Consider the following 20840-nt stretch of genomic DNA (forward strand, 5'->3'; position numbering starts at 1 on the left):
CTCTCCCCTCTCTGGCTCCCCATCTTCCTCTCTCACTTCACTGGCATGGGCACAAGCTGTTCCCGGTTTTTTCTTCCCCAATTTCCTTGTGTCCCACTCCATCATGAGTTAACATTTCGTGGTCTTCCGAGAAGTACTGATCCCTCATGTTGAACGACAAGCATCAATCTCTGTGTGATTTTCAATGAGTACCTATTTCCAGACAACACTAAGGGGCCCTTTCAGACATGGAGTAGAAGAAAACATTCTTGTCTCTGGGCAGATTCCTGTAAATAATTTTCCTTGAGAATTTACAACCAAGATGGCAATAAGATATATTCCACAATGGGAAGAGTTGTTAAGATACAATTGTCGTCATGGCTTGTGTAACTGTTGATGATACACATGACATACTCATTTCACATGCTTTCCCTAATAAGGAGCACAAGACTTTTACCGCCAAGTAGTAGTCAGCTGAACAACGAAGTCCACACCACATTCATATTAGTTAATAATCACACCTTTTAATCTTTATGGTTACAAATGCTTGTGTTTGAATTAGATCTTTATTCATCTTGGATTCTTGCTTGATTCCTTGTGAAGTCCCATGTTACAGCCTCAGCATCCTCTGCCATGCTGGGCAACATTGCAAGCAGTCGTGGTTACATGGCAGACGCAGCCAGGTTGGTGGGCTCTGAGGGACAGGTTGGTTTAAATGATGCCAGCTGGATCTGCTGCTCAGGGAAACAAGGAATCAGCACTCTGATATGGAACTGGCATACAAGAAGTGCTGAAATTGTCCCTTGGAACTTAAAGTTAGCAGGCACAATGGGGATGTATATGAGAAAGATAGCTAGCCCAAGGTGGGAAGTGTGCCCTTGTGTTCCTCCAGCTTTCCAAACAGGAGTTTTAGCTTGTGTTGTGAACGTTTTGCAGCAGGCTGTGTTTTGCTTGGTCATATGTGAAATGTTTGCCAGGTTAGTAGGTAAAGTGGCTTTCCCTGCTGGGCTCTATAGCTATTGCACCTACAGATTTTGCAGGGGAGATAATTTTGTGTGTGTTGTTGCCATTTTCCAAATGAACTTGCCCTTTGTGATGACTAGCAAACTTGGGATGAGGTGTAATCTCGAGAAGAGGCTCCTTGAGTCAGCAAGGCACAGGCTTGTATGGGCTTCAAGTGGATGAACATCCTTTTGCTTCTGGAAGTCTGAACTTGGGGTTTAGGCCATTTGTATTGTACCGGTTGTATGTCTCTGTTGACAGCCCTTCCTTGCCTGCCTGCCTTGAACAGCAGCAGCTCTGCTCTCATCTGCTGATTGCAGGCACGGGGGTGTTCTGATTTGCATCCCAAACCTCAAGCATACAGAGCACCTATGCTGTGCTAATAGAAATCCTTTGAACCACACCAAAGTAGAGGCAAAAAAAGTTCCCAGCAACCAGTCAAGCAGCCATATATCCCAGTGGACATTTTAGTAGCTGATTTTCCTCCTCTTTCAGATACGTCAGGAAGCAAAGAGAAAGAAAGGAAGGGAAAAAAGCCACACAAATTGGCAAAAGCAAACATCTTGTCAAATGCACAGGAAAGAAAGTAGTTAAACTGGTACTACATCATATCTCTAATACTCCTGTTTCAGGCATTTAGACTAAAGAGGTGGAAAATGAATGCGAACTTTTTCCTGTATGTATTCGTTCCATTTTTACTTTAATTTGCTTTGCTTATGTTCACACCTTCTGGGAATGTACAAGTTATCAGGTCTCACTGCCACAAATGCCTTCAGAAAATGAATTTAAAAGCCATATGCACAAACATGTGAAGAAATTGAATTGTTTCACATATTCTCAGGTAGTCATGCCAGAAGTTCTTCTCTACCAGAAAGCAGAAGAAAGCATGTGGTATTCACTTAGCTGTCCAGTGCATACTGAACATCCGGTATCCTCAGGAAACCAGTCTGGGATTAAGCCACAACATGTTTAAATTGCTTTAAAATAATTATGAATAACGAATTGAAGAAATCTACAGTGCACTTATGAGTGTGTCATAAATGAAACAAAACATGAAAAAAATTAAAACAAGTGTGTGATGTGTAAATTATTTCTTCTGTCCTAATCATATTTCCTAGCTCAAGAGAACGAAGTGGATATAGCTGAAGTACAAATAATCTTCGAATAATGCATTTATTTATAATGATTTAGGAAGCCAATATTAATGGCTTTGTTTCAAGTGTGACTGGAACTATTTCAAATGTTTTCTTTTCTTCAAAAGTTTTATGGAGTAGATACTAGAGAGAAGGACCTTCTCTTCTGGTATTAATTCCTGTTCCTACTTTCTTGTTAATTATGTGTCTGATCTGGAATGGCTTAAAGTGATTTACCGTGGCATGTGTAGGATGGTCTTCGTGTGTGCTGCAGTCAGACCTTCCCTGCTGCAGCTCCTGAGCCACTGGGAGAATACAAATACCCTATTTCATAGTGGGTTTGTGCCAGTTCTGCCATGGAACCCTCCAATTCAAACAGTGTTTATATGCAAGCTCAGTATACCTGGAATTTAGAAACAAATGCCTTCTTGCTTTTAAAGCTTTTAGCAAAATACTAGGAGTGCTTTATAGTATGATACAAAGTACAGAGTACAGTGCCAAAACTCAGGATAACAAGTATGTTTGGAAAACATTAAGCCTTGAACTACTTTATTTATCAAGAAGAAAAAAAAAAGTAATTCACATGCAAGTATATTTGATTCTAGCTGAACCACATCTCCCTCCAGCCGCTGACTGGACTGGGCTAGGGGATCTGTTCCTTCGAAGGTTAACGTTTTAATGTGTGTGCCAGAGTGTAGTAAACCGAGGGAACATTGCTGTTTTCTTATTTTTAAAGAAGGTGTGACTGCTGGGGCTAACCATGGTTTGGGATCTGTCCATCCCTTCCTGGTCATGTGCAAAACAAAGTAGGCATCAGGAAGACATCAAAGACAGAGGGATGAGGCGGGTTTATAAATACAGGAGGGCGGTGTGGCTGGGGCTGGCAGTCTGGCAGCCGGCACTGGAGTCCTCGGAGTTCATCCCACGCTCCCGCCGAGTCGCTCATCTCTGTTTATATGAGTAATGGAGCGGCTGGGGGAGGGGATTTGTAAGCACAGAGCAAATACTCTTAGTGTTCATTTTGTGTAAGACTGACATCCACACCAAGTCAAGACTTCCAGCAACGTAGTCTGCAGTCACATGCTATAGCATTCATGAGTACAGATATAAATCAGGCAGATGTTTGTCGACTGGAATGGGTAATAATTTCTTTGTCTCTTTGTTTGATTTTGCATGTTAGCCTCAGATGACAATTTCAGAATTGCTTTCTGCCGTACTTTTCAATAAGCAGAATGTGCTTCACTGGAGATAGATGGAGATATTTCTGTAGGGAGATAAACATATTTTTATATAGACACAATTATGGACTTACACACATATGCACATGCATATATATATATATGTATATATATATTTAATTTTTTTACCTTGTGCCAGTGCTGGGGGAAGAAAAAGAACATTTCTTTTGGTTTTAAACCCATGCCTTTTCCTCTGAACAGACCAAATATGACACTGTTACTCAAACTATAAGATCAAATTAGCACCCTTTATTGTGTTTGCAAACTAATTAAAATGTAAAATGTCGTGAAACCACTGGCTTACTGTGTGACAAATGTAAGATTAGAAACAATTAGAAGGCACTCAAGAGGTTTGTGGTGTTTAGATTTCTGACATTGTTCTAATCATCCCTTTAAGTAATGAAAACAATGGTTACCTAGAAATTAAAGGTTTAAAGGAAATTATGTTCTTCGGTACAGTCATTAGTTAATGATTGTTTATCATTTTAAATGTTGCTATAGTAGTCTGAGGCTGATTTTTAAATCTGAAAGCAGGCAGGACACATAATAATGAGCAAACATCTGCTTCATCTATTATTTCTACATGTGAACATAATTTATATTGTAATATCACTATTGAAGGATGAGTCTGATATTTTTGATGATGATCCATATCCCATTCTATGTATGGCTCAGAGCTGTTAGGATTTAGTCACTGTGTTATTTCAGAACTGTTTTATCTTAAGAATTGGACAAAGCTGAAAGTGATTCATGTTAATTTATATGTGTGGTATGTAACCCTTATGAAACAATCAATCACTTATTTCAGTACTTGTCAACTTCCAGAACTGTTGTTATGGGGCTTTTTTTGATCCATTTCAGGACTCAAGGGTAATTTTTAAATTATTTTTTTTTTTTTTTTACTTTTTTTAGAACTTTGACAAGAATGACAGGGTATGTAAACATTTCTTGGAGCTGTAAGGAATTTCAACATTTCAGAACATTTCCAAAACCAGATGTTTCCTGAAGCTGGAAATTTTAGTTAGTACTATTATTTGAAGATTAGAAATAATAAAAGCAGCAGCCTGATTAATGCGAAGTTACCTATTAATATTCTGGGTTATTCTTTTTTCTACCATGGAGAAATATTTGTGCTTTTTCTCTGATTCCTTCGGAGACCAGTGTTTGACTTTATATTAATTAGCTGTATGAGAGTAGAATAGATTAGCCTTGAGGTATATTCTATAGAAACATATAGTGTGTCAAGATGTAACTCATGGAGGATGGGAATCTTGTAATAAGCGTTTACTGTAGACAGATGTGTACATTTCTGTGATGATTGTAGTGGAATTATTTATTATGCTTTCAGCTGTTTAAAATCTAGTATGAGACAATGTGCTCAAATTGTTCTCCATTAATTTTCAGCACCAAATCTTAAAGGCAGACCACGCAAAAAGAAGCCTTGCCCACAGAGAAGAGATTCATTAAATGGCATTAAGGATTCCAACAATAATTCAGAAAGCAAAGCTGTTGCCAAGGTAAATCACTTAATAATACTCTTTTCAGCACACTCTTCTTTTTTAGGTACAGCCCTGCCTTTGTTTCCCAGCATGCTGTTTCAAATTTAGAATGTAACTTATTTTCTTCGGGGGATAAATGTAATTTTTTTTTCAATAGTTTTATTCTTTACTTTAAATCATGTCTGTGTTCAAAGTTAACAGCAACTATAATCACCTAAAAACCTAGTGCTATCAGCTTGTTGGTAACTGGTAGTGCTTAAGCTTTCTTGGCATCTAGTGTTAGTTTTCACATTCTGTGACACACAAACATAGTTTGTGACAGTATCTTTGAATTAAAAATAAACCTGGGAGCAGCTCACGCTCTTACAATGTACTTCTAAATATAAGTTTGACGATAAACAGGCTGTGAAACAAGAGCCACTTCAGTAATGGTTTCTAAGAAGCACACACAAACGACATTGCCCTGATGTTACGATCTCAACCTTTTTAAATTAGATTAGGAAAAAAAAAAGATTAATTCAGTACAAAAGCTTTAAAAAAAACTTTGGGCCATTTCTTTAATACTTGGTGAGCTGTGTGTTCCAGGGTTTGTTGAATAGTGCATGCTTTTACAGAGTCTTCTGTATGTGCTGTAGAGCTTAGCCCATGTTGAAAGTAAAAAATGGATCATTGATTTGTGTTTATAGGCGTAATCAGTCAGATATTTATGGGTTTGTATCTTTTCCTTAAAATATTTTAAAATGGAGTTTCTGTAGTGTAATTTACATCCTATTTTCTATGTTGTCTAAGTGGCTTTAAATAGGAATTTGGTTTCCTCTTTTAAAAAAATCAGCAGCACAAATGGCTCCTTTCAAGATGATTTAATTTGAAACTCTAAGATGCAAAGATGGAAAATTACTTAGAGCAATACTTACAGATTTTTATCTGAGGCAGAACTTTGTCAGTGTGATACTTTCGAGCTAAACAGCTGAATAGGTTTGCATAGACTGAATTTTTAGTTAAACTCCTCCCAAATCCATTGTTTCAATAAATTAGATAGATATGTATCTGAAAAATGCCTCCATTGTTGTGACCATCTCTTTAGGAAATACAGTGGATCTATAGATCCATTTGCCTTGGTATTGTTGTACGCAGTGAATGTCCTGGGAGATTAGTAGGTTAAAGAGGTCAAGTGGAAGTGTTCTGCTCTCCGTTTCTCATAGGAAGGCAAATTAAATTCCACCTCCTCCTCCTCTCTAGGAGTTCAGTTAAAATTGTGCCTTCTGTTGATGACGATAAAAGAGGCTGAAGTTCATGATGAAGCTCTGCCCTTAAGTCACTGTTTCTCTTCTTTTTGTGCCCTATTGTGCTCAGTTGGAGTCTGTACTATCATATTAAACAGGCATGGTAAAAGGCGATGGAGCCTGGTGTGTTGAGTTGCAGGGTTCTGCCAGATACTATAGAGTTTGCCTGAATGTTTTTGCTCTGTGGAAGAACATGCAAAATCTGTGGTGTGAAAATGTCTCAATTTGCCTCAATTTGTCTTTCCCCCAAGCAGTTTTTCATGTTAAAATATTACCAGCAAGCTGCAGCCTGGACTGTGTTGTCAAAGCACCCCAGACTGTAACACAAGTAGTTCTGCCTATTCTGCACCTGATATATAGGTATTAGATAATTAGAAACAACAGTAACACTTCATACCAAATTGTTTATCCTTTCTGTTTGTATTTGGGTTCACACTGCAAGTCAAATGGGAGGATATTTCAGATAAGAAGTAATTCCACCTATTTATCTAGTCATACTGTGCTCATCATTGTGCAGATATTAATAGCATTAATTATCTTGGCCAGCTTAATTTCATTATAAATAATAGACATGTTCATGATATAGAGTCCTTGCATGTAGTCACACTGACTTCACTGTGGTTCTTCACATCAATCTGTGTCTCAGGTCTTTGGATATACTTTAATAAGAGGAGGACAGTGAATCATAAAACCTCTACAACAGACGCACTGCACTTCAGACAAAAGCTGCCTGTTGGTTTCTGTGGAAGGAGAAGTGTATTTGGGAAAGGGAAGGGAATGGAGACTCACCTACTGTCTTCTCACTGTTGGGAACTGTTGGGATGTTAAGTCAGCATGTTGGGCTTCACCATCAGTTCTCCTCCTCTGACTTGTGCTGACAATAGGTCTATGGAGAGCATGTTTGAACATTGCTAGTGTAAACGGGACAAATCCACTTGTGGCAGATGCTGAAGCATTTTGGCAGTGGTCCTGGCCATATTCCTGTTCCAGCTAAAATCCCTTTTGATAAGAATTTGTTCTGCTTTCATCCTTAGATATTGACACCCAGTGTCTGACAGCAGCTCCATTTCTCATGTAGCAGGGCAACGGCTCTGATGGAGGTGCAGTGGCTGTACAGTTTGGGTCAGAAAATGCAAAAAGGGCACTCTGAAGACAGTGGGTTTGAGCCTGTCAAGACTAACACAAGCAACATGACTAATGACTTGCTGGATTTCATGTTCTCAGCTGCCAGTGACTAGAAAGCTTTATATCTTTTTACAACTTCATTCTCATTAGGCATGCTTACGTTGAACCATTAGCACATAATTTTGTAGGCTTTTACCATTACCTGACACAGAAGAGTGTTTGGTTGAGTAGGAACAGCTATGAGTAAATTCCAGTGTAGGTGGCTTGTTAAAAATAGAGTGATAGCGGGACAGACAATGTGGTTCTGGATATGCAGGTGCTGCCAGGGAAAGTGGATCTATCTTTGCCACTTACTGCTTTTTATGTCCTTGCTGGTCACTGCATCCATTTTAATGCCTCCTGGGGAAGATCCCAGGGGAGATCCCTCCCAGACTGGGAATGTAAAAGTCACAAGAATATGCAGCCATCTACTGAGGCAGGATCATCTCTCCTGGAGAGGCATATATCAAGCTCTACTCTCCAAACACTCCCAGGACTCTGAAGGCTTTCATGCTTCACGTGTCATCAGTGCTGGACAGGCTTTTGGGACTTCAGGATCCAGCATGACCCTTGTCATACCAGCTTCATGCTCCCAAACAGTGTTCCCAAAGTGTGCAGAAATGCACTATAAGACTTTCTAAAACTGGGTGATCTGACCATTTTGAAGAGCTGAAAGGATTAACGTGTTAAACATGTAAATTGTCCCCAAATTAATCTACTTATTACATATCGTGGTGCAAATGCTGAAGTAAATCTTTCACTTCATTTTTACAGCCAGATCTGGGAAATTTGTTTGAAAGTTGCCAGGATACGCTTTTCCTGTGGCCACAGGTGGCTTGTCATGCTCTCAGACCTGGAGGTGTATTCCGAACACCTCAGCCATTATCTGATTCAAACTTTAAAATGCAAGTCTGTGGTGGTCTGTCTTGTGTGTGACCTCTGCCAGAAGACAAACACATGGGTGTACCCATGAGGGTTCACAGGCCATTTGGTAGTGGATCATAACCCTGATGGAACACACAGTAGGAGGTGGTCAGATGTTCCCTGTATCAGTGCACCCCGGCATATCCATGCTGTGGCACTAGGTTGCCTGTCAGGGCCTTAGTTCTCAGTTTCATGTTGGAGGTGTTACATGGAGGCTACAGTAAAAGAGCTTTAACTCCTCCTATAGAAATTGAACTCTGCCTTTATAATGGAGTCGTTCAGACTTTCTGAGCAGAAAAGAAAATAGAGCACAGCCAAGCAAAACTGCATTCAAGACCCTCCTTCAGATTTTTGCCCTCTACGAAGATTCGAAATTGTGTTCTGAAAGAGAAGGGCATTTTGTGATGCCTGGTGCAAATCATGGAATCATAGAATCATAGAATGGTTTGGGTTGAAAAGCACCTTAAGATCATCCAATTCCAACCCCCCTGCCATGGGCAGAGATGCCTCACACTAGACCATATTGCCCAAGGCTTCATCCAACCTGGCCTTGAACACTGCTAGGGATGGAGCATTTACCACTTTGGGCAACCCATTCCAGCACCTCACCAACCTCACAGTAAAGAACGTCTTCCTTATATCTAACCTGAACTTCCCCTGTTTAAGTTTAAACCCGTTACCCCTTGTCCTATTGCTACAGTCCATGACGAAGAATCCCTCTCTGGCATCCTCGTAGGCCCCCTTCAGATACTGGAAGGCTGCTATGAGGTCTCCACACAGCCTTCTCTTCTCCAGGCTGAACAGCCCCAACTTTCTCAGCCTGTCTTCATACAGAGGTGCTCCAGGGCCCTGATCATCTTTATGGCCCTCCTCTGGACTGCTTGGAGTCAATCCATTGCATTTCGGCACCCTTTGAATTCCACAGGCGCTTTGACCTCACTTCTCTGTACACTTGAGTGAAGGAGGTTGTGTGTAACATGGGGTATTCTCGCTCCTGGTGACTTTTTTAATCTTACTTCTTTGTTTCCTTTTGTCTCCTTGGAAGTAACATCGCTTGCCATTAGTTTACTTGCACAGCAGTGAGCTCTGATTTCATTTAGCATTCGTGCCTAGCATGTCTTGCAAACATAGTTCTGAATTGTCCGGCTTGGGAAAGAAAACACATTTAAAAGACTGATTGATTGATTGATTGATTGGCTTTACCTAGCAAGTGGGTGCCAAAACTGAAAAATTGTTTCCAGTGAATTTGTTCCAAGTTTTAGTTTGCAGCAAATTTGCAGTTCAAATTAAAACCCTTCAATTTATTTAAATCATGGGTTCATATTGGGAGTGCTAAACAACATCTTTGTTGGTGACATGGACAGTGGGATTGAGTGCGTCCTCAGCATGTTTGCCGATGACACCAAGCTGTGTGGTTTGGTTGATACGCTAGAGGGAAGGAATGCCATCCAGAGGGACCTTGACACGCTTGTAAGGTGGGCTGATGCCAACCTTATGAAGTTCAACCATGACAAGTGCAAGGTCCTACACCTGGGTCAGAGCAATCCCAGGCACGGCTACAGGTTGGGCAGAGAAGAGATTCAGAGCGGCCCTGCAGAGAAGGACTTGGGGGTGCTGGTCGATGAGAAAATGAACATGAGCCGGCTTCAGTGTGCGCTCACAGCCCAGAAAGCCAACCGTATCCTGGGCTGCATCAGAAGGAGCGTGACCAGCAGGAACTAGGTTGGAACTAGATGATCTTGAGGTCCTTTCCAACCCTATCTATTCTATGATTCTATAAACCAGTCTTCGGTATAGCACTGAAAACTATGACAGTGTAATCTAAACTTTGTAAGGAGAAGCTGTTAAATTTTGTGAAGAGCCAAAGTAAAAAAGTCAAGGGATTTTCTGAACTGAAAAGTAGATGAGGAAATCCAAAGTTAATTTAATAGGAAAAAAATTCCATTAGCTCTGTTGAGTTTTGGATGAAACCCAGGATCTTTGTAAAAGTTTAATCAACAAAGATACCTGTTACTAAAAGGCAGAGCATGGTGTCTTATGCTATAGAAAGACAATATCTCTTTGAACCATACAACCAGAGAATATCAAGCAGTAGAGCAGACATACTTTAGCAGCAAGTGATGAAGAAAAATCCTGCAGGAAGACCATTTCCCAGTCCCTGCTGCATTGCCTGGGAGGTGCGAGCCTGTACCCTGCGGTGTCTTTAACAGCAAGATTTTTCATCAGCATTGACTACCTTGGAAGACTTTGGCCACTTGTCTCCTTTGGTTGGTAGATGGTGTTGCTTTGTCTAACATTTGTGGAAAACTATGGAGGCAGCTAACCTTAAGACAGTGCTTTCTGCAAAGTTAATACTGTCAGGAGTAGAAAAGGTTCTGCTTTCACTGAGCCTGAAACACACAGTAGCTTTATTGAGAAAAAATAAGCACATCACAGTCTTTGCAATTACATGTTTATTGTTTGCTTACAAGCACCCATGTAATGCTCTTCATAGCATTACATTAATGCTCTTCATAGCATTACTTCCAAAATGCCAGCAGGTTCCCAGGAAGCAGTTGGTTTAGAAGTGATAAGAGTGAAGGAGAGTCAATGGCTTACTTGACCAAGAGCTCCTGTCTTGTTCAGCAAGATAACCTGCTTTCCAATGCTGTCCTCCTAAAATACCAAATACTGGCTCGTACAGTCTCCCTGCTCCGTCTGGGAGCACAAAGGACATGTCTTGGATGGGGTATGGAGCTGCCAGGAGGCTCTTTGCAACACTCAAAAGCATTGAAGGAACAGTGCAAATGAAAACACGTGTAACCATCTCCAGTACCTTGTATTAGAGGACTTCCAGTATTTCACTGGAAATGCATCCGGTCTCGGTCACGGACAGCTTTTAAATATCAGTTTGCAAAATTCTGCTCTTTTTTGTTGTTGTATGCGTAAATTATGGGAATGCTTGAGTTGTAATTTGCTTGATTCAATGAGAGGATTATCTTCAGGAGGACTGCAGGATTAAGCCAGTCTTGCTGGATAGTTTTCCCCATGTTTGAATACTGATGAGGTAAAGTGGTTCCAATTTGTTGACTTCCTGACTGGCATTCATCTGCTGGGGAGGCCAGTGGGAGACCTGAAGCTCTGGGACTTGTGTGCATTGGGGCTGCTGGTGTCTACCAGTAAAGGCTTTGGCTACCAGCCTGTTCCACCTGCTAAATACTTAGGGCTGTGCTTAAATTTAAGCAGATGCTCAAACCCACTTGACTTAAGTCTGTGCTACACCACTTGTGTGTGCTGATTGCTCTGCCTGGGTAAGGCCTGCCAAGGTTTGCTTCTATTTTGATGGGCCAAAGGAGGGAAAAATGTGTCATTTCAGAGCTGGCTGCTGAGCATTCCTGGAAGGGGCTGAGCACCCTCAGCTCCGAGGGTTGTCTATGGGAGTTGACAATGCTCAGTGTCAGTCCTGGAATGAAGTTTATTATTAGACTTGCTAATGGCAAGTGTATGTGAGAGATGGGAGCTGTCTGTGACATAGCGATGTATAGTCATAAAAATGCAGATCTGGAGAGCATTACCAATGGGTTATAATGATTTAAAGATGTGGCTATTTAAAAATGTTGTGACTAAGATTCAGAACAAGACATTTAGCTCTATAAATAGCTTCCTTTGTTTCCCCTCAAACACAGTTGCGTGGTTTGGCCTTCATTTTTTTTCAACAAACCATTCTGCTAGGAGAGGATATTTATTCCTTAAGTGAAAATTAAAGGTTACCCAGATCTGATATGACATCTTTTCTTTTCCCAGGTAAAATATGAGGCTAAGTCAGCTTTGCCCAAACCCAAGAGTAACAACAGCAACTGTAAAAAAGGCTCAAGTGAGGATAAATCAAAGATTGCCATAGGTGAAGAATGCAGAGCTGATGAGCAGGCTTTCCTTGTGGCTCTTTATAAATATATGAAAGAAAGAAAAACACCAATTGAACGAATACCCTATTTAGGTTTTAAGCAGAGTAAGTATCTTTTTTCTCACTTTCTTGTTGACATTTTAGAACGGTTTGGCTTCTCTGGAGAAAGCATTTGCACACAAGGCCTAATTTAAAGCTTTATGGATGGGGGGACCATGTTTATATCTACACATTTTCCAGTCCAGGCATTTCACTCTTATGCCTAGATTTTAATTTCTTTCTTCTTGGGGTAGTTGCTGCCAGATATTTTTAGGTTTAAATACGCTGATTATGACTAGAAATAGGCATGTTGAAAACTCTCTAGTTTTCTGTTTTGTAAATCTGCAGCGTCTGTAATGCCTTTCTTCTGAGTTAATAATATGACGTATCTTTATTGTGCCCAGATGTTCTTTATGAAGGGACAAATATTAAAGGAAGACATTTAAAGGTGGTCAAGAAAGGCACAAAAGGGATCATATTTTTAAGCCCCAAAATGTGTTTATTGTTAATAAATTACTGACTTCGGAGAATATAAAACCAGACTATATCTGTTTAATACAGAATGCAGTGTTTAAGATTGCTTTGGCATGTACAGTTTGTAGTGACACAATCTGTAAAGCAATTGTAGGTGGAGAAGATACAGTTGCAACTAAATTTTACATAGATATTGCAGTGCAGTGCAGATCTTTCAGAGTTTCCAACAAAAGCTGTAAATGGGGGTATTTTTGCTCCTTATCTATAGATCAAATGATCTATATTTCCTTTATTTCCTTAAAGGGAAAACTTCATGGATTGAAATATTATTTACTCTAATTTATCTCCCAGATTAAAACCATGTGTTATTTTGATGAAGAATGTCAAACCTGTATGTTTTACATAACAATTTACATACCTAATAGCAATTGGCACTGATTGCAACAGGCCTCCAGCAGCCATTATAAACTTAAATAACTCTGAATGATTACAGTGTTTGTCTGAAAACTGGCTGCTTGAAATGGAAGTAAAATTAATGTACTATGAACAGCGTTGTTGCATTATGCATTGATTCAGATTAAATCAAGGCCTAAGCAAAGCTCTTGATAGCTTTGAAACAGTACAAGGTTCAGTGAGGCTTTCAGAATATTTTGTGTTGAAGAGAGGATTTCCCCCCTTACGCCCCATTTTATTCTGCAAGAATGGGGACAGGGTAGGCTTGAAAGACAAGCTGAAGTATTATTTCTAAAATGCTCCAACAGGGGTAGGGCTCTCTGCTAATATTTCACTGAAAAACACTGGAAGTTGCCTGACATTCATTATAAATTAGGGGCCTGATCCAGCAAATACTTAAATGCCAAGAGAAGGTATTCAGAGAGTAGAAATGTTTGCAGGACAGGACTTTGTATTTGTCCAGCAAGACTTGTGCAAACATTGCCAGTATAAATAGGTTAGTGGGAAGAGGCAGTATGTACACAGAGGAGAATCCCCATGTGGAGGAAGAGATCCTGTCCTGTGTAGTCTGCAGCATTATTGCTGAGCCTAGCCTGAAGTATTTGTAGTGCATCTATGGGGAATCACTGTTAGTGAAGTTGTGTGTACACATTTCATAGAGCACAAGATATTAATTTTTCTCCTAGCAATTAAAGTAAGATAAAAATATAAAATAAAATAAATAAAATAAAATAAAGACACCAGCAGCAAGCAGTGCCCCATGCAATAGTGGGCTAGGATGAAAAGCACATCGGAGGGGAGACATTCTTCCAGGAAGTAAGAAGAGTTAACACATCTTTTGAATTGAGTTGCCTTTGCTCCTCCGACCCCACAGCCATGGGCAAGACACAACCATTCATACCATAATTATTATGGTAATTTTCATTTGTGCTCCCTCTGGGTTCATTCATGCAGGACCTGTTAGAACACAGCTTATTGTTTATTGATTATGGAGGCCATTATCTGAGCTCCGGTAAATACTGGATATTGTTGTTTAATCAATAGTCTTTCTCTGTTATCCAGTGTGTGGCTCATGCTTGCTTGCTGATGAAATCAGTATTAAACAAATAATTAAAAGCAACATTCTACCCAATGAGTAATTTTTATTATCAAAGTTATGGAAACGTGCTACAGTCATTACACCGTGCCTCTTATCAGCAAAGTCAAATGAGCCATTACTTTTGTCTCAGTGTATTTTTCCAATCCTGTTAAGGAATCTTAAGTGTGTTCTCTTGTATGTAATTAAAATTATATATAGTATGGGCTAATATTTACTCTTCAGATTATGAAAATACCTCTTTGGAAAATGTTTCACAGAAGCTTTTTCAAGGGCTGTGAGCTTTTTTTCTCTATTTTTCTTTCTTTTTTTTTTTTTTTTAATGTTTAATTTTCATTTCTTTGAAATATGTTGGTTAATGCAATGCTTATCTAAATACTTATTGTCCCTCTAACAGTTAACCTTTGGACTATGTTTCAAGCTGCTCAAAAACTGGGAGGATATGAAACAGTAAGTGTTTAAGTAACTTAAATGAAATAATTGTGCAATCTTAACTTTTCCCTGTTAGAAAAAAAATGTGAAAGCAAACAGTCATTTGATGCATTTTAGGCTAGCTGTACACATTGTGGGTTTATTGGACCATTTTTGGAAGCAGTCCCAATTAGTTCCAGGTTTGGCAAAATTGTAAACTTGTCGTAAAAACTACAAGTGGAAAACATATGTAACTCTTCCCTGTCAAGGAAATTAGTTGGGTCTGTAATTTTTTCCCATGTTGAGAAAAGGCTATTATTGTACAACAAGCCAAGATTGCATAAAAGAAATTTCACTTGGCAACATCCCTGACATCTGTTCATGTCTAATATGGGAAATGTATTAAAGGCTTTCAAAAGTAATCAGCATTGTCCATTAAGGAATAGTATGCTGCAGTATCTTCTCTTATTCCAAGTGTAAAAGATCTGTATTAGACAAGGGTCAGTACCACATAAACAGGAAGTTATCAGAGTAATTCAGAAAAGTCTCTGACACTTTTTATCAGCTAACCATATCTGACATGAGCAGTTTATTTTTAGTTCACAAGAAAATTTGATGGCCATGGATTTTACAGAGTGTATTTTTAACCAATAAAATATTAGAGCAACAAGCTTAGATTAAGATCTTGAAATGGGAAGAAAGAGCTGCATTAATATGGCACGTCAAGATGACATCTGTAATAAAAAACAATTGACATAGGAAGATGTCGTCATTGGAAATATTTTCTTTGCACACAATGATCAGATTAAGTTGTTCAGTTCCTGCCGGAGTTGGATGAAAGAAATTATTTTTGTTTTGTTTACGAAGTAATCTAGGACATATCTGTGCTGTAGAGAAATAACAAGAAGAAATGCACTATCAAGAAACTGAAAGTCGTTTGAACCAAAATACAAACCTCACTGTTTTCCTTCCTTACAATAAAACACATTGTTCTATAAATCAGCAGCCCAGGTTGATTAGCATGGGTGTGGCTGGGATTTCATGAAACATAAAATCTAACATTCTCAACAAAAATCTGCGCTTGATTTGGCTTTTATTATTCCTTTATCTTTCATTAATCAGCACATACCATGCTCATGTACAGGGGTGTGTGTAGGTGTGCTCACAGGTACATATGAATGAATAGCTACCGTAGGTAGATTGTTACAGCAATTATGAGTCAACAGTAATTGCTGTGAGTTGTAAAGTGCAGTGAAAATGAGGGCTAATGTCTTGAATTTGATTCAGAGCACAAGGGAAGGCTGGGAGGGAGATTGAGAGTGGCGTGTTCAGAGTGCATAGGGAGGTGGGAGGTTTTCACAGCAATGTTTCAGGTCTGCTTGAAGGGACCAAGTAGAAAAGCAGGGATGCCAAAGTGGTGACTTGCTGGAGAGAGCTGAATTTCAGTGCCAGAATGAGAGGAAGAGGGATGTATTTAGAAATGCTGGAGAAGGTGAACCTCTGTGCCTGGAGCAGAGCGGGAACAGGATGGTGTGTTTGTGAATACGAGGCCAGAGAGCCAGGTCCGGTAGCAGAAACATGAGAGTATTAGAGGGGAAGGATCACATATGTGAGAATGTCATCCAGAGTAGCATCAATCCACCCTTGCCTCACTCAGAGCTCCTGTCCTTTTCTCAGTGACAGACTTCTCTATTGTTTAGGGGCATTTGTCACCTCTGATGAAATGTACCAGGGCTGCTTATTTCTTCATAGAGGAGAAACTAAGCAATTGCTTGCTGGTCAGTAAATGGCAAGGCAAATTTATCTGACACCTTCTGACACATCTGAGAGCCCAGCTTTGGTTTGAGACTGGCTGAAGTGGTGGGCCTGATACTGTTTTTATTATGTGAATGGCATCTGTGCTCTCTGCAGAAGAGCTGAAGTTGGGAGGACCATTGTGATGTAACTTCAGTTGTATGTGAAGCATGAGGTTTCCTGACCTTATTGCCTTCTGTTAACAATCTCATCCTCAATATTTATCTGCCTTTGCTTTACATTCCTTGAATGTTAAACCAATAACTGCTGCAATACTTTGACCTGTGCACACCCTGGGGTTTATTATTTTATGACCAGTTGATACTCACTGATTGAGTTTGCCAAGCTGTGTTTCTTTGTATGTATTTTATCATGACAAGCATTGCTAAGAGGCTTTTGTGTTTGATTCATGATCCATTTTTCAGCAAGGCAGTGGATGACTGGGGTGACATGGACCTCAGTATCATTTCCAGAACCTTAGGCAGGTCTGCTTAGATACAGAAATTTTGAATGAGTGCTGTAATTCAGCAATAACCAGAATCCACCACTCAGACGCACTGTGCCAGTATCTGTTAATGATGCAGATCAAAGGCTTTCTTGAACTTATTCTGAGTAATATATGTTTATCTATGGACCCTTCCATCTGACTTGAACAAGTGATTTGTCCATTATAAAAGCTTCATCATCTTTAACTTGTTTTAAAACTTCGAAAGTTTCTGGTTTGGGCATTGAGATAGAAATGAGTCTTTTCTCTTGGAAGTATTATAAAGAAAATAGTATTTGAAATTAGATATTTGGCTTCAGCGTGTGACAGCTGTTTTACGAACAGGAAACAAAAGACTGGTTAAAATCACATATGGGATCTTAGAGTGGTCAGATGACTAGTTCTTTACTGGTAAGTGTAGACACCTTCCCAATTAAAGTAGTTGCAAACTTTACAGCCTTGTGTTTGGTAGAACAATGATAGCCCATTTTCTATTTCATCTTGGCCCTGTCTGCCTTGTCCATGTATAGATGCTTCAATGGAGTTTTAAAAATATCTTTGAGAAATGAGCAGACATTATGTACGGTGTTTTCCAGCTTCTGCCCAGATTATAGAACAGTGAAAGACCTCTCAGTTCAGTCCTGTTGGTTAAGGATCTGAAAGAGAATAAAACAGCCAGCGACTGGATTTGAAATGCAGAGAACAACTTTCTTAGCCGTCTCCCTGACTTTCCCTTATTATCATGTATCAGGGGCTGGAATGTATCCAGTGAGGCTTGACAGAGAGTATTACCTGTACATATGGGACATACATACAGGATATCTAGTTAGTGTCAAGTCGTGATTGTGTGTCATATTTAAAGGCTCTCCGGTTGGAGTACTTGCAAGGGTCATTTCTCATCTGTCTATTATCTGTTTGATTACTAATTCTTAGTTAGCTGTCATCTGTAACTGTGTAATACCACACTCCTATGCACTTCTTGTTGAACATAATACAGGCTTAATAAAAATAGCAATCTGTACAAATTGGTTTAAGTCCTTAACAGATGAATCTGCCTCTTTGGAATTGGTGGGATCATGTTTCTCTTAAACGAAAGATACATGAAATCAGCATCTTCATTACTAATAATAGAGTGCATTGGTAAGCACTGTATAGCAGAACTTCGCAGTATGAATGATTTAAAATGTCCCCAAATCCCTGGATGAAATACAAAACAATGTCACATTCTAGGGGGCTCAGCTGCAGTGGAATTTAACAACCATTACCTGGAATTTTCTCAGTCAGCCTAAGTCAAGTGAGTATAAGGTTTATAGATGGGAAACTTCCAGGACTTACCTAAAGAGTTGTCCTGGGCAAGTCATGAAATGATGTTTCTTCTTTAGAGCCAAGATAAAAGGAGTGCCTTGGCATGTTTGCAGAAGGCTGCCATGCTGAGTGGACTCTACCTGGAGATATCTTATAAAGATAAAGGTTAAAAATAAAATTAGGTGGAATTTAACCTTTGTGTGTAGCAGCTTAATTTTGTGGAAGGTCAGTAGGATCCCATTTAGCTACTGCTCCTGGAAGCAACAACAAAGGGCTTTAGTTTTTAAAAATTAATGATTGACATATACAGCAGTCCTGCATCTGGGCAGGCCCAAAGAAACTGATATATCAGTGGAATGCAAAGCTACCTGGGTTTGTTTCATACAGAGCTAATACCCAGAGCTCTGTTTCGAAGTGTTGTGAGCATCAGATACCATGACCAGAAAATACCCCATTATATTTGCAGCAGGAAATAAGCAAGAAGCTTTTTCATGAGGAAGGGAGCTGGGAGCTGGGATTGCAGTACAGAAGACCTTAAGATTTCTCAAAGCAGAAGACATCATTAAAAGCATATGTGTAAACAGTCCTTTAATAGATAAGATCATTGCTTTAATTTGGTTGTTCTTGAGTACCAGTCAGTGCCTAATACTGTGCCTGTAGGAACCAGATCAGATCTGCTGTCAGATCCGTGGGCAGAGCGGTCTCTTGCTTAACTCCAAACTCTGTTGATTGCGAAAGATGTCATGGAGGTTTTCGAAGTTCCTGGCTTCCAACGGGCCCAGCTCTAGAACGGTGAAGCTATAGGTTGGAGCAAATTTTCGGAGTGGTCTGGGAAACAGAAGACTACTTTAAAACTAAAGCCATCATCGGAATTGGAAGCTGTCAGAGATGAGACTGGCCTGTGCAATTGCCTTGATTAATATGTGAGCCTGCGCTTTCAGAAATGTGGCAGGCACTGAAGGGATATGTATAGTGGTAGGAGTAGGGAAAACAAATTGGAGAACTAAAACAGCAAAGGTTCTTTGTCTTCTGTATGTTTTCTGCTGGAGCGGGTCAGCTTACATCAGAAAACTGAATTAATCAAAAGTGTGAAATTGGTGAGGACATTTGTTAAAGCTTTTGTGTGATCTTAGTTGTCTTACACCAGTACAGCTCCATACCCTTAAAAAGCCAACACTTTGCTTCTGAATATTCATGGGAAATTCACTGCCCAGACAGCTAAAATATATTACCGTTTTTGTACCTGTTGTTACCTGCCTTTCTGTTCCTCATGTGGCCTGGTCATAAACATAGTACTAACGAGGAGCACATATGAGGCCTTTCAGTTACAACCACTGTGTAAGAGAACCAAGACTGGCATTTTTGGTAGGAACAGTAACCATAAGCAGAGCATTGCCAAACACTGCCCTTTCCTGGGTCTTCAGAAAGTTCTTCATCACCGTGGTGCCTGGGACAGAGCTGCGTAAGAGAAGAAAGCAGTCCTCAATTTGGATGTGGCCAGCATGAGCATCCAGCTTGCACAGTGCTGCCCTGCATGACAACTGAGAAGTTTCCACAGTGCAGCATTTTGCTCGGATTGTTTAAAGATGTAATTTAGCAGTTACTTTAGTCCTTTGAAGTGTATTAAGCATAAAAAATAAAACATTCCAGAGCAGAGGAAAACTCAACCCCAGGCTTTGTTGAGTTAACAATAACAATCATTTCAGGGAATGTCAAATTTAAACTCAGGTCTGTATGTGGGAGGGCACAGCTCTGCTTATAACCAAGGAGTTCTGGTCCGTTGTAGAGGCAGAATTGGATAAAACTGGGCAAATGTTTGTGAAAATGCTATTATTCTAAGCAGCACAGAGGAAAGAAACACCAAAAATGATTCAAGGATCTCAAAGGGATTCACTTTTCCTGTTAAAGTTGATTGTGTTTACTGATGTTCCAGCTTGAGGATTGACTCTTGAGTCAGCTCATAGTTAATGTGACTTGGGCTCTGAGGTTTACATTTTACTGTTGAAAATAGAGACCATGCTTCTTAGTCACATTGGGATGTTTAAAAAGGGGACTTACAGTAGTCCTCTTGCTGACTAATCCTTTGCTTTCATGTATAGCTTCTGCACACCATCACTGTACTTAGCCAAAGCATCAGGTTCTGGCCCACAGCCTTGCAAGCCAGCCAGGCTGTGCTTGCCAGACGGCCAGAGCATAGACCCCAAATTGGCTTTGTGCATCTTTCTTCCCCTGGTCTGCAAAGCTGCCAGAGACTTGATTTAGTATAAAACCAGTTGCAGCAGTCCTCAGGGTATCTGTGAGCTGCATGAAGGCAAGGGCTATCTGGCCATGCCTCCGCCCTTTGCCTGTCCCAATATGTGTGGGAGGCAGGTCCAGGAGTAGCTTCACATCCAGGCATTCCTCCACAGCAGAGTACTTGGTCCAGCTTTTTTTGACCTTTCAGGTTGCAGAAGATGTGTCTGTTCATATTCTCAGAAGGTGATGTTCTTTATGTTTCATTCATTAGGACTCCAGTTCTTCAAGACTTTTAGCAGTAATAATAGGTAGAAGTGTGGGTAGTCTAGGGAAGAGACTGCATAAGAACTTAAACAAAATAGACTTAAAATTAACGTGATCCTCAGATGAATGTTTGATCTGTGTGTGAATAATTACTTTGTACAGGATTTATCCTTGAATTGC

At 39.9% G+C, this 20840-nt stretch overlaps 1 protein-coding gene across 2 annotated transcripts in view; it reads left to right on the top strand.

The window, feature by feature from the left end:
- The window catches only part of ARID5B (AT-rich interaction domain 5B), a 124124-nt gene that overhangs the window by 79439 nt on the left and 23845 nt on the right, over nucleotides 1-20840 (top strand). For both annotated transcript variants that reach the window (XM_065670886.1, XM_065670885.1), the window contains 3 exons: nucleotides 4757-4869; nucleotides 12006-12210; nucleotides 14565-14617. In XM_065670886.1, the coding sequence (XP_065526958.1) occupies nucleotides 4757-4869; nucleotides 12006-12210; nucleotides 14565-14617 (371 nt within the window). The remainder of the gene's footprint in view (nucleotides 1-4756; nucleotides 4870-12005; nucleotides 12211-14564; nucleotides 14618-20840) is intronic.

This window comes from Lathamus discolor, chromosome 3 (genome assembly GCF_037157495.1).
Source record: "Lathamus discolor isolate bLatDis1 chromosome 3, bLatDis1.hap1, whole genome shotgun sequence".
In the NCBI taxonomy this organism is placed as follows: Eukaryota; Metazoa; Chordata; class Aves; order Psittaciformes; family Psittacidae; genus Lathamus; species Lathamus discolor.